Source organism: Ostrinia nubilalis, chromosome 20 (assembly GCF_963855985.1).
Source record: "Ostrinia nubilalis chromosome 20, ilOstNubi1.1, whole genome shotgun sequence".
NCBI classification, from domain to species: domain Eukaryota; kingdom Metazoa; phylum Arthropoda; class Insecta; order Lepidoptera; family Crambidae; genus Ostrinia; species Ostrinia nubilalis.
The window spans coordinates 11,028,154-11,042,107 of record NC_087107.1 but is presented as its reverse complement, the minus strand read 5'-3'; the positions used below and the strand labels follow the sequence as shown (position 1 = coordinate 11,042,107).

Below are 13,954 nucleotides of genomic sequence, written 5' to 3'. Positions count from 1 at the left end.
GTTCTAACACCGAGATATGTAATATAAGCAGGAACATTTAAGCGTTTCAACGACTGATTTACTTAATTTGGTTTACTTAACATAATACTATTTACTACGAAAATTCCATGTTTGATCTGTAGACAATATGACATTCGTTATCTATTTCATAAAGTCGCTTCTATCTACTTTTAATATTCATTAACGAAGCTATCAAGAAGTCTATACTGTGCGTTACATTGTCTACAGATCTTAAAACGAAATGCTAACTCAGTAAATACTGGGTGGCGCAAAAGTAAAGACCCTATTTGGTTCAGCTATAACATTTTTTCTAAATTAGAAAACTAGATTTAGGTTTTTTTAAATGTATATTTGTGCCATTAAATTTCGTACCATTAGGATTTAAAGATGATGTCTTTTAAATGGTGACCTCCAGAGTTGATACACATTTGAGCCCTATTTATGACATTTTGCATAACTTGCCGTAACACTTCCTGCGATATGTTCGTTATTTCTTGACGAATGTTTTCTTTTAGAGCTGCGAGAGTCTGTGGCTTGTTCACATACACCCGAGATTTCAAAAAACCCCAAAGAAAGAAGTCTGGACTGGTCAGATCGGGTGATCTTGCCGGACGGTGGGGAAATCGTCGACGAAATTCACGTTGTGTTCTTATCACTGATGAATTATTCCGTAAGAACATTGACACAATTATTCCACGTTCTTGGGGAGTAAAACGGTCCATGTTTATTTTCAGTGTATTTTACATTTGTTCACTACACAATTTTCAACAACAAAATGACAGAAAATGTCATATAAAAAAAAAAAGTATTTTCTTTAGTGCCAGTACTTTTGCGCCACCCTGTACATACTTGCGAACGGCATATTGCAATTAAAATTCAATAAAATTATAAATTAATTATACGTTTTCCCGACTGCCAGCAATTGCTTAATTAATTAAAAACTAAAATACATAAATATAAACGTGTCAACGTTACTCTTATATGATGTGGGTTATTAAATAACCTCGCATTAAATTTTAATAATAATAAACTGCCATACATTAGTAATAATTAAAATGCCAAATAATTATCACCCGAAGTACATTTTGACATGCTCTCTGTACAAAATCTGGCAACAGCTGTGTTTTTATAAATTAATTTCTTTTAGAAATGTGATGGCCCAAATTAATCAATTGACACAAAAATTAAGTATATAGTGGACGAATTTATAGCTTGCATTAAAAATAATATTAGTAATATTAAAAATAATTGATTTGCTTCTTTATGAAACTTTGCTTTTTCTATTAACTATTGTATTGAATGTAGGTAACTTAAAGATGTTTTAATAAAACTAGAAATTAATTAATACGTTTCATACTTATTCATATAATCAATAAGTAACTACATTTATTTGAAAAATGTTTCTATAAACACCTGAGCATAATTAAATTTAAAATCAATCAACATTTGAATAAGTCAATATACAGCGCCAGCAAATCAACCTATTCAATGAGGGTTTTCGCGAATGAAAAATCCGCCAGATGGCAATACGCAGACGCGAGGTCCAAATGCTGCATGATTGGTTATTTTTGACATGACATTGACAGGTATGTCAAAATCCACCAATCACGCAGCAGTCAGACCCCACATCCACGTCCCGCCATCTAGCGGATCTTTCATTCGCGAAAACCCTAATTGATTTCGAATCTTACTACAACAGTCATAGAGTTTTAAATCTACAAGATAAATTCAAAATTTTTATAGGTCGATCTACTGACGAGTTTACTATTTGAGAAATATTTAAAAGACATCGATTTATACATTTTGAGACATTTTAAGATAATATTTATATCTTACATTTTACTGGTACACGTTTATGACAAAAATGCGAGTTTTCAAAGTGGTTAAAGTCTTATTTTCAATCGAAAAATTCATCTAAATTCAGTTAAGATTTGAATTACTCGCATTTTTTCATTATTTTATTATCAATGTCCATGTTTGAAGCATAGGTCGTAGTTGTGACACTGGTTTACAAGTTTTTGGCAGAATATCTATCCATGAAAGATACATTCGATATATTCCGTTACAAACTCACGATATTATCAAAATAATCTGAAATTAATATAATCTACAATAAGTACTTAAAAGAGAAATAACATGTTGTGATTATGAGCTAGGTTTTTGTTCAAAATTTAGTCGAATTGATTGTCTAGCAGTGGTGGCAAAGTACCTACATTATAAATTATTAACAAATAAAATAAGTTTTACTTTGAGAACACATTTAAAATTATCTTCCACAATAATCACAACCATATTTAAGGCGTAACTATTTTTAATCGCAACTCGTTTAAATTGAAAACAGTATTAATAAGGCAAAAATAAGTCAGTATTTATCTTGATAATATCCGAGGTAACATACATGGCATAAACGCCACGAGGCTATAGAATGCGGGTAAAAGTGGATTTTATGCGTATATGCAACATGAAAGTTTATAAGTAGTGACAACTTGACCTTCAATAAAAACCCAACTGTAATGGGTTTTTGTTATTTTTGCATCTTACATCATCATCATCATTTTAGTCATAGGACGTCCACTGCTGAACATAGGTTCCAAATGATTTCCATAATGACCGGTTGGTAGCATAAAGTAAATCCACGACTTCATTCACGTAAAATTTGAAAAAATCTTCTTCTTCTTTTATTATGGCAACGTCTTGGTATTGAGAACCATGATTTCGCCACACAGAGCTCAAATTTTCAGCATGCCAATAAGTGCTAACGAACTGTCAAATAGTTGCAAAATAAGATTCTGTTACGTTACGTCGCATCACGTATCTCTTTATATCACACAGTGTTGCTTTTCAAAATCATATATTTTGCGAAAATGGGTTTACATCAGAAGGTGTTACAATTTTTCAAGTGGGTATCTCCATCTTCCACCTTTAGGCATGCAAAATTATTAATATTGCTGCTAGTGACATCTCGCTCGCACAATCCTTTGTTGCTCTATTCCGCTAGGTATATTAACTTTATGGTATATTACAATTACTGGTTAATATTGAGAGTAAAGTTCCCAATTACTTATAAACTTTTTAGATTATTTGTAACTGATAGACCGCCTCGTGACTGCGTACCGTTATTCTGTAGTTATTTAGCATCCAGGAGCAGCGACCAGGTTCATATTCTCTCCGGACTCAGTCGCCGAAGTCAGCCGGTGTCGTAGGGCGAATGCTGCCACCACACGCGCCACCTGGGATGAAAATGTCAATAAATGAAGACCACACGGGAAAAACAAAGAATGTCAAAAAAGTACAATTAAGAGAAAAACAGTTTGACGCGCGGACATAACCGTTTCTTGCCATGGACAAACAAACACAAATTGAACTATTACAGTTGACTACGATGATTTTACCCAATTTATTCTGATTTTTGTAATAGAATGTTTTCTAAAAAGCTAACAGATGGCATTAAAAAGTCAGTTTCACAAAAAAGGTGACATTCATTGTTTTCCCGTGTGGTCTTCAAATACATTAAGTATAAAAAACTTGCAACCGCTGAGAGAATGCATTCTAGACTGCTAGATACGACTAATAAGTAATTTTTTGTATGGTCGAAACGCGCGTCTCAAATACTTGATGACTCAAATGCTTCCCAAACGGGAAGCAATAGTCTAGCCAGACAAAGTGCACATTATAATCGGGAACCAGTCGAAAAATGGTCTAAAGGACTTTTTTTGTATGGAGTTTTGACGGATTCGATTTTCGATTCGATCAAAAAGTGCAACTTGTCTAGGGTTGCAGGTCATTTAGTTTCTACTTCAAGAGCACTACCCTCAGTAATTTTAACCAGAGGCAAACGGATTTGGTTTACATTCACACGCTGGTCAAATAGATTTGGTTCACATATTGATCCTTATTTGTATAGTAAAAAACTTACCTCTTCCGGAGTATCCTCGTGCACCGCGTGTCCGCAGCGCGTTAGCACTTGCATTTGGAATTTACCTGCACAAAAGTACAAAATTAATTAGTGTAAACTCCATTAACGACATTCAAGGGGCTGAGCATTCTTCGACGTTATAGAGAGAGAGTGAATGTTAAATGGAGAGACACAGTAGAGCGAATAGAAAACAAGGTAAACAGTGGATGTGACTCGCTCGTTGTCCCTTCGCTCGCCCACTGTCCCGTCGTCCGCCGTCCCCTCACCCACCGTCCCCTCTCTATCTGTCCCCTCACCAGCTATCCCCTCTCTATCTGTCCCCTCGCCCGCTGTACCCTCACCCGCTGTCCCCTCTCTATCTGTCCCCTCGCCCTTGTCCCCTGTCCCTCACCCTGCATCTGTCCGACGGTGAGCTCGCGGTCCAGCCCGTCGATGGAAGCCAGCAGTAGAAGGCGCGGCGCGGGCGCCGACAGGAAGAGAGCCGAGAGCCCGCGGAACCAGCCCGCCCAGTGGATGTAGCTCGCCCTCTAATGTAGCTCGCCCTCTAATGTAGCTCGCCCTCTAATGTTGCTCGCTCTCTAATGTTGCTCGCTCTCTAATGTAGCTCGCTCTCTAATGTAGCTCGCCCTCTAATGTAGCTCGCCCTCTAATGTAGCTCGCTCTCTAATGTTGCTTGCCCTCTAATGTAGCTCGCCCGCTGTCCCCTCTTTATCTGTACCCTAGCCAGCTGTACCCTCGCCTGCTGTCTCCTCGCCCGCTGTCCCCTGCTCACCCTGCATCTGTCCGACGGTGAGCTCGCGGTCCAGCCCGTCGATGGAAGCCAGCAGTAGAAGGCGCGGCGCGGGCGCCGACAGGAAGAGAGCCGAGAGCCTACATTAGGAACCAGCCCACCCAGAGAATGTAGCTCGCCCTCTTATGTAGCTCGCTCTCTAATGTAGCTCGCCTGTCAATGTAGCTCGCCTACCAATGTAACTCGCCTACCAAAGTAGCTCGCCTGCCAATGTAGCTCGCCCATCAATGTAGCTCGCCCGCTAATGTAGCTCGCCCTCTAATGTAGCTCGCTCTCTAATGTAGCTCGCTCTCTAATGTAGCTCGCTCTCTAATGTAGCTCGCTCTCTAATGTATCTCGCTCTCTAATGTAGCTCGCTCTCTAATGTAGCTCGCTCTCTAATGTAGCTCGCACTCTAATGTAGCTCGCTCTCTAATGTAGCTCGCTCTCTAATGTAGCTCGCCTACCAATGTAGCTCGCCCTCTAATGTAGCTCGCCCTCTAATGTAGCTCGCCCTCTAATGTAGCTCGCCCTCTAATGTAGCTCGCCCTCTAATGTAGCTCGCCCTCTAATGTAGCTCGCCCTCTAATGTAGCTCGCCCTCTAATGTAGCTCGCCCTCTAATGTTGCTTTCCCTCTAATGTAGCTCACCCGCTAATGTAGCTCGCACAGTGGATGTAGCTCGCCCGCCAATGTGGCTCGCCCGCCAATGTAGCTCGCTCGCTAATGTAGCTCGCCCTCTAATGTAGCTCGCTCTCTAGTGTAGCTCACTCTCTAATGTTGCTTGCCCTCTAATGTAGCTCGCCCGCTGTCCCCTCTTTATCTGTACCCTAGCCAGCTGTACCCTCGCCCGCTGTCCCCTCTCTATCTGTCCCTCACCCTGCATCTGCCCGACGGTGAGCTCGCGGTCCAGGCCGTCGATGGAAGCCAACAACAGAAGGCGCGGCGCGGGCGCCGACAGGAAGAGAGCCGAGAGCCCGCGGAACCAGCCCGCCCAGTGGATGTAGCTCGCTCGTTAATGTAGCTCGCCTGTCAATGTAGCTCGCCTACCAATGTAGCTCGCCTACCAATGTAGCTCGCCTGTCAATGTAGCTCGCCTGTCAATGTAGCTCGCCTGTCAATGTAGCTCGCCTACCAATGTAGCTAGCCCTCTAATGTAACTCGCTCGCCAATGTAGCTCAGCTCGCGCGCCAATGTATCTCGCCCGCTAATGTACTTGTGTCCCCTCGCCATCTGTCCCCTCGCCCGCTGTCCCCTCACCCGCTGTCCCCTCGCCCGCTGTACCCTCACCCGCTGTCCCCTGCTCACCCTGCATCTGCCCGACGGTGAGCTCGCGGTCCAGGCCGTCGATGGAAGCCAACAACAGAAGGCGCGGCGCGGGCGCCGACAGGAAGAGAGCCGAGAGCCCGCGGAACCAGCCCGCCCAGTGGCGCTCGGTGCCGGACAGGTCGATGCGCCATTTGTAGCGTCTGCGGCGAAACGAATGGATGTCAAATCTTAATTCAGTGTACATGTTACAGTCAAAACTCATAATCAGTCAAAACCAATTCTGAAAGAAAGAAAGAAAGAAAAATATTTATTCGATGCAAGTAGGTACACAGCAAGATAATAACTAAAACTAGACAACAGAACGTCTACAAATTTTGACTGCAAAAATCAGTCAAAAGTGGTTTTGATGCCCTTGATTGACTGTTTTTTTTGCGCTCAAAAGTGATTTTACTAACGCGCTTAGTCAAAACCACTTTTGACTGATTTTTGCAGTCAAAAGTGGTTTTGACCGATTGTGAGTTTTGACTGTAACATACACACTAAAGTCACTAAACCCGCTGAATTTACTATCAACCATCAACAAAATAGTCACTTCTATAGCCGCGTGTAGGAAATTGACGTATGATTTCTCGAGTGTATGTCGCAAGTAGCAGACATGTTGCCACAAGTCGTCGAACGACAAGTAAGGGCCATCGACATGATTTAAAAAAAATAAAGATGCCGAAACCAAGCTTCCACGCTGTCGGCGGATTTAGTGTAGATTCCTTTAATATGACTTTGTGTGAGTTGCAGTTTTGCCCATAAATCCAATATTTCAGGTAACTAGAAAGCTTAATTTAAATATCAATATCATACTAAAAAAAAGTATTTTACTTTGGCGTACTCAAATATATTATAATAAATAATATGCATTTATTTCGTCTTACAAATATTTTAATTAGATAAAAATACTATACATAGACCCTAAATTATATTATCATTATATCCTTTTGCTCATAAACTGCATCATTTGGTTGACACAATATTTTATTTTATCACAATACATTTGTTTATAAATATTACACATTCGAGTAAACCTATCGAATGTGTACTGTCTGTTTTAATTGTGCTATGTGGCTATCATGGACGACGTGCTGTCACTACTCTGCCGCAACACAGTTTTATTACTAGCGCGGAGGGTAGTTGTCAATCTCGCCTACCAATGTACAACATAAATTTTTAACATGTACCTTATTTTAACATCACGATTGTGTTTTGGACAAATAAAGTTATTATTATTATAAAGTTATTATTATTAATAATAATAACTAACGCCCGTATTCACAAACGATGTTTGCTTAAGTGAAGCAGTAAATCGAACGCACAGCGTTAATTAGAGCTCTGTGATTGGCTCGTGTATCACTATGCGTCTACGCGCACTGTGAGACCTCATGTGTCATCAATTGATGTGAGACATCAATGTTTGTAAAAACGGGCGTAAAACATAAAAAACTACTTTTTAAGTTTGCAATTTGTAAGTGAATGTTTACTTGAGGTCCTCGCTCGGCTTCACAAACACGGGCTCGTCATGCTTGACCCTCGCGGGCTCGGGCTCCGGCTCGAGGTCGTCGGGCGACTCGGGCGGCTCGTCCTCCTCGGCGATGGAGTCTGCGCGCGCGAGCGGAGCGCCGTCCGCCTCCGAGTCGTCTACCGACATGTCTTCGAGCTCCCGCGTGGCTAGGAGACCCGTTTCCACGCTGTGCGTTCGATTTGCTGCTTCACTCAAGCAAGCATCGTTTGGGAATACAAAAGTAACTCTGTCTGTTTGTCTGTCTGTCTTGCTTTCACGCCTAAATCACTGAACCGATTTTGATGACATTTGGCATAGAGATAGTTTGAGTCCCAGGAAAGGACATAGGATAGTTTTATCCCCATTTTTGAAACTGGGACGCGCGCGATAGTTTTTTTGTGACAGACAAAAATTCCACGCGTGCGAAGCCGCGGGCGGTATGCTAGTGAATAATAAATCGATAATAAGAGAAATCTGGTATTTTACGAGAGTAAATATAAAAATATTCTTTTTTTCATTTGTAAACAGTAATGTAACAGCATTGTTGTGTTCCGGCAGTTAGAGGTAAGATAGCCAGTTCCTCCGTGGTTGAGGATTCCGGGTGAAGCTCGCTTCCACCTTCGGCCTGATCGTCACTTACCATCAGGTGAGATGCAGTCTAGGATGGTACATATCTGCCCTGTAAGTGCCTATTCACTCTCGCCTTGAAAACGGATTATAGTGTTCAGGAAATACAGCAGCAGGCAGCGAATTCCAGTCCCTAGCTGTTCGCATTATAAATGCTTACTTGAGGTCCTCGCTCGGCTTCACAAACACGGGCTCGTCATGCTTGACCCTCGCGGGCTCGGGCTCCTCAAGCTCGTCGGGCGACTCGGGCGGCTCGTCCTCCTCGGCGATGGAGTCTGCGCGCGCGAGCGGAGCGCCGTCCGCCTCCGAGTCGTCTACCGACATGTCTTCGAGCTCCCGCGTGGCTAGGAGGCCCGTTTCCACGCTGTGCGTTCGATTTGCTGCTTCACTCAAGCAAGCATCGTTTGGGAATACAAAAGTAACTCTGTCTGTTTGTCTGTCTGTCTTGCTTTCACGCCTAAATCACTGAACCGGTTTTGATGACATGTGGCATAGAGATAGTTTGAGTCCCAGGAAAGGACATAGTTTTATCCCCATTTTTGAAACTGGGACGCGCGCGATAATTTTTTTGTGACAGACAAAAATTCCACGCGGGCGAAGCCGCGGGCGGTATGCTAGTGAATAATAAATCGATAATAAGAGAAATCTGGCATTTTACGAGAGTAAAAATTAAAATATTCTTTTTTTCATTTGTAAACAGTAATGTAATGTAACAGCATTGTTGTGTTCCGGCAGTTAGAGTTAAGATAGCCAGTTCCTCCGTGGTTGAGGATTCCGGGTGAAGCTCGCTTCCACCTTCGGCCTGATCGTCACTTACCATCAGGTGAGATACAGACCAAGAGCTTCGTTGTTGTGGATATTTTTTTTTTATGCTAGACAAGGCAGGTATTTGACCGCAATCGCACCTGGTGTTAAGTGAGATGCAGTCTAGGATGGTACATATCTGCCCTGTAAGTGCCTATTCACTCTCGCCTTGAAAACGCCCGGATTATAGTGTTCAAGAAAGACAGCAGGCAGCGAATTCCAGTCCCTAGCTGTTCGCATTATAAATGCTTACTTGAGGTCCTCGCTAGGCTTCACAAACACGGGCTCGTCATGCTTGACCCTCGCGGGCTCGGGCTCCGGCTCGAGGTCGTCGGGCGACTCGGGCGGCTCGTCCTCCTCGGCGATGGAGTCTGCGCGCGCGAGCGGAGCGCCGTCCGCCTCCGAGTCGTCTACCGACATGTCTTCGAGCTCCCGCGTGGCTAGGAGGCCGGTTTCCACGCTGGGAGTTGTGATAAAAAAACTGTTTAAGCCTAGATAGGCGCACACCACCAAGTTTTAGTTAGCCGATAGTTGGGCCCAATTGTATGAAGAAGCGACCGATACCAAATCAGTGTAATGTGCGCACTTTCATACATGCCCGACCCAACTATCGGCCAACTAAATGTCGGTAGTCTGCTTATGTGTATATGTACAGCAGGGATCTGCAACCTGTGGCTCCCTGTTTATTTCTCTCTGTTTTAACCTATGTCTTGCCTGCTTGTATACCTTTCTTGCAAATAAAAAGTTTCATATTCTATTCTTTAAAAACTGGAAAACTTTCTAAATTGACACTTTTTGCATTGTGTACTGGTGACTCAGTTTTTTGCTACTTACTTTTTTTCAGTACTGGCCCACTTACTGTCTCGAAGCAGTGGTAGGGTTAAATTAATACTAGAATCTGTAAAAGTTGTCTTTTCTTTTCTTCATTCTCCTTTCACTCACTCCCATACCGCTCTCTCATTCACTCAGTGTAACATTTCTATAGATGACCCACGCTGAACTGTCCCACCAAACTCAATGACAGGGGGGCGCTACCATCGTTCAACTATATGGTTTCCAACATGGCAAAAATCTGAATCAGCGATCCGGTATTGACGGTGGTGCCCCACTGTCAATGTCATGCATAGAACAGTTCAGTATTTTGGAACTATACATTGTGTACTCACTTGACAATCTGACTGGGCATTGACACTCTGGCAGACGAAACGTTCCTCACCTGGCCACTTCTGACACTGGAATATAAATAAATAAAACCTATAAATTCAATTTTAAAACTAACAAATGAGTGAGGGTATGTTGCGAACAAAAAGTGCAGTGGAGGGGGTCTGCGACAACAGTAGTTGCTCCGTGGCCGCCCTTGTGTGAGGACGTAAGACTTTACACTTTTAAGGAAATTCGTAAACAGTGTGCTAAATTAAATCAACTTTATTTTTGTGAAGTGAAATATGGCCTAGTGGTCTAGTGAAATATAGCCCAGTGGTTTCAATACGCGTCCCGTCGAGGACAAATATCACTTGTGAATTATTAGCACTCTCATTTAGTCCTGCATTTTGGGGACTCGAGTTTAGAGGTTGAAGTTTCTACTCTACAGTGTTGTCTAAAGATAACTTCCATAAATCCAAGGTAAGTGAAGTTTTTTAAAGGACGTAGCACGCTTATCAACCCGGAAAGGCAACGTAACCGTTTTAACTCGAGGCGGTCAGTATTCTTTGTATGAAACTTCATGCTGCAACGCACACTTATCCGCACCGTAACGTAAACGCCTCGCCTCGCGGTTGATAGCGCGCGAAAGGCGATGACAGCTCGCGAAAGGCGATGCGGTTTCCGAGTTGATAAGTCTACTATGACCTTAAATATTGGGTCTATTCCACTTTGACTCTTGAAGAATAGACCAAATACAGGGTGGAATTTTGTAATGCCACCTGAAGGGAAAGTACTCTTAATACTTTAGATAGAAAATTTTACTCAAAGAAAACATTCCTTTATCTTTTAATAGAAATAGAACTGCATTCAAAGATTTTCAAAAATTTGCTTGCTACACTCGAGAATCGAACCAACTAAAATCTTTAAAAATTACACCCTGTATTTTATTGCATCGATCGTTAGGGTTAAGTATAAGGATGAAATCTTTCAAACTTGATAAATCAAATGAAAGGAAAACCATGAAATCTTAAATTATTGTAATTATTTACAGAAAATTGTATGGTATGGTGGTAAGTTTTCGAAAAATTTTCGAAAACCTTTGAATGCAGTCCTCTTTCTTTTCATAAATAAAGGAATGTTTTCTTTGAGTAAAATGTTCTATCTACAATATTAAGAGTACTTACCCTCCAGGTGGCATTACAAAATTCCACCCTGTATATTTAGATACTGACCACCACTCGATGGCGTGGCGGATGCTCTTGAAGTGCGTGGGGCGTCCGCGCAGGAAGCTCTGCATGCTCGCCAGCGCCTCCATAGCGGTACCTAACACAGCACAAGTAAGTTAAGCATGAAAAATTATTCATACTTCATTTATTCATTGCATCATGTAAAGCCTGGTCCGTGAGCACGTAGAATCCCGTCCAATGACCCCAAGCTACCCATCTTTATCGCTCGCGCGTAATTATGTTGCTATCGCGCTCGCACACTCACAGCGGGCGCCCGTCGCACAGTCGCGACAGCAACATAATTACGCGCGAGCGACAAGCTTGGGGGTAGCTTGGGGTCATTGGACGGGATTCTACGTGCTCACGGACCAGGCTTTAGTATGTTTAATAATAGTAACTTGGAGCTAAACATGAGCCCTTCTCGAGCAGTGTTATATTATTGCTTGAGATTATAATATAAGGTGTAATAAATTAAACGAAATCTCATAAAAATCCATACTCGTCAGTCAGTTTGTACAATTTGTTCGAAAAATCTTTTTTGTTTTCGAGATACTGACATTGGTAGTGAAATTAATGTATTTTTTACCAATCTACAAACCCCTAAGGGCCCTAAGATTATTATAGGTAGAACATAAGTTGTGCTAATGAACCTAGTAGAAATAATGGCGAGAGGTTTTATTGATGATTTAATGCCCCTCCTACATATAATGCTGTCAATGTACCTTCCACGACGTCAATAACGACAAGCCCCTGTACATAGTGCTGCAATGAAGGCAGATGCGCCGCGCGCACCGCGATAGCACCTCCCATCGAATGCCCCACCAGGATTAGAGGGGGCATCTCATCACCAAACAGCTTCTGTAGCACTTGCTCTACGTCTCTGTGAACAGTAATTCAAATTCTTTATTATAGATTGTGCCATCCACAAATACAACAATAATAATCATTTATTTACTGTGCAATTGTTCTATGTTGATAGAATTTACCAAAGTAATAAGAAATTAGGATTATTAACTCTGATTTTTATTAATTCAATAAACTAGAACAATTAATACATAAGATTAGATGGACAACAATTTTTAGTCTTTATCCTACTTCCTACTAATATTATAAATGCGAAAGTTTGGATGTCTCGATGTCTGGATGTTTGTCAGTCTTTTACGCAAAAACTACTGAATGGATTTTGTTGAAACTTTACAGTATTATTGTTTATAACCCAGAATAACAAGTAAGTTAGTCAGAATAACATATAGGCTATAATTTATGAAGATATGTGACAAACTAAATTTCATGCGGGTAAAGCTGCGGGCAATAATAAATAAATCAGTACATAAAAAATAATCATACTTGACTAAAGTCTCTGCGCTCATGTCATCAGGATCCTTTGCTTGCGTCTCCCCATGCCCTCTGATGTCTATTGATATCACTTGACAGTGTACCATGTATGTGACTTCTTCCTAAAAATAGAGAAATTCATCAATTGGCCATAAATAAACCAAATTATAAATAAATAATAAAGAATTGGTTACCTAATTATTTATTACTCTTCAACATTCTATGTATATTTGTACCAGTTATTAACAAAATTAAACATAGGTCAGTTTTATAAGAGTTTTTTCAGACCAGATTTAGGCAAAAATATTTCTTTTATGCAATTTTTTTATAATTCAATATTGTTAAAGTCCTGAATTTTTTTCATGGATGTATGAATTATTATCTACAGATTTATCATTTAAATTATTATATCAATGGCCAATTCATGCTATCAATGTGCACATCAATTAGTATAATCTGTCCATAATACATATCAAAGTATTATGAATCACAAGATAGATATCCTAATTTGTCATATAGCAACAGCAAGCCTAAAGTTTAATGACACATTGTCTCTACTAATTAATAATTCATAACAAATTCTTGTTTTCAAAACATTGCACTGACTACAGCCTATTTTAAACATTTTTATTGCAAAATCAGTCTTATTCAAAGTGCATAAGACACCACAGCACATCTATATCATAATATACTCACTGCAAACAAGGCCCAACTCAAGCCTGAATAGCCACCTCCATGCAAAGTTACTATCCTGGGCCTCAGAGGATGATCTGGTTCTGCCGTAAGATACACCCGGAATGTCCCACCATCGGTCTCGACGTCCTCCGTCCGGTGGAAGAACCTCTTCCACGACTCTGGCTGGTAATTCTTGCAACGACTCATACCAAATGGAGCCAGCTTCCTAAAATTTTCATTTCATTCAATTGTTATGATATTTCAACTTAATTACCTTACTGTACTTAACGATGCGTTAATCAAAGCATTAAAACGTAACGATGCGTTTCATAATAAGTTAATAAATGATACACTAACTGTTTGTAACTTCTAGGGCATCTTGGAGGCAATTTGCTCTTCATAATACTTTTTTGCAACGCAGACATCTCTGGATCACCTATCTTGCTGGTTATAAGTTTTACTAGTCGTAGTAAAGGCCTACAAGGTGTTTATTATATATTTATTCGGCAAATTCATTAACATTTACATTCAAACAGTAAAATAAAAGCAAACAAACACACCGACCGACAAAACGTCAATTTGACTTGAGGTGAGGGGCACGTCAAAAATGACTGAGTGACGTCACAGGTTGTAACTAGTGAT

At 41.1% G+C, this 13,954-nt stretch overlaps 1 protein-coding gene across 1 annotated transcript; it reads right to left on the bottom strand.

The window, feature by feature from the left end:
- Positions 1–848: 848 nt before the first annotated feature.
- LOC135081898 (protein phosphatase methylesterase 1) lies at positions 849–13,901 on the bottom strand. Its single transcript, XM_063976680.1, has 12 exons — positions 13,670–13,901; positions 13,334–13,538; positions 12,650–12,759; positions 12,025–12,182; positions 11,309–11,399; positions 10,100–10,165; positions 9,187–9,393; positions 8,290–8,493; positions 7,483–7,689; positions 5,993–6,153; positions 3,917–3,981; positions 849–3,230 (listed from the first exon to the last, which is right to left on the bottom strand). The coding sequence occupies exons 1-12, from the start codon at positions 13,735–13,737 to the stop codon at positions 3,132–3,134; spliced, it is 1,641 nt and encodes a 546-aa protein (XP_063832750.1). The 5' UTR covers positions 13,738–13,901; the 3' UTR covers positions 849–3,131.
- Positions 13,902–13,954: the final 53 nt, after the last annotated feature.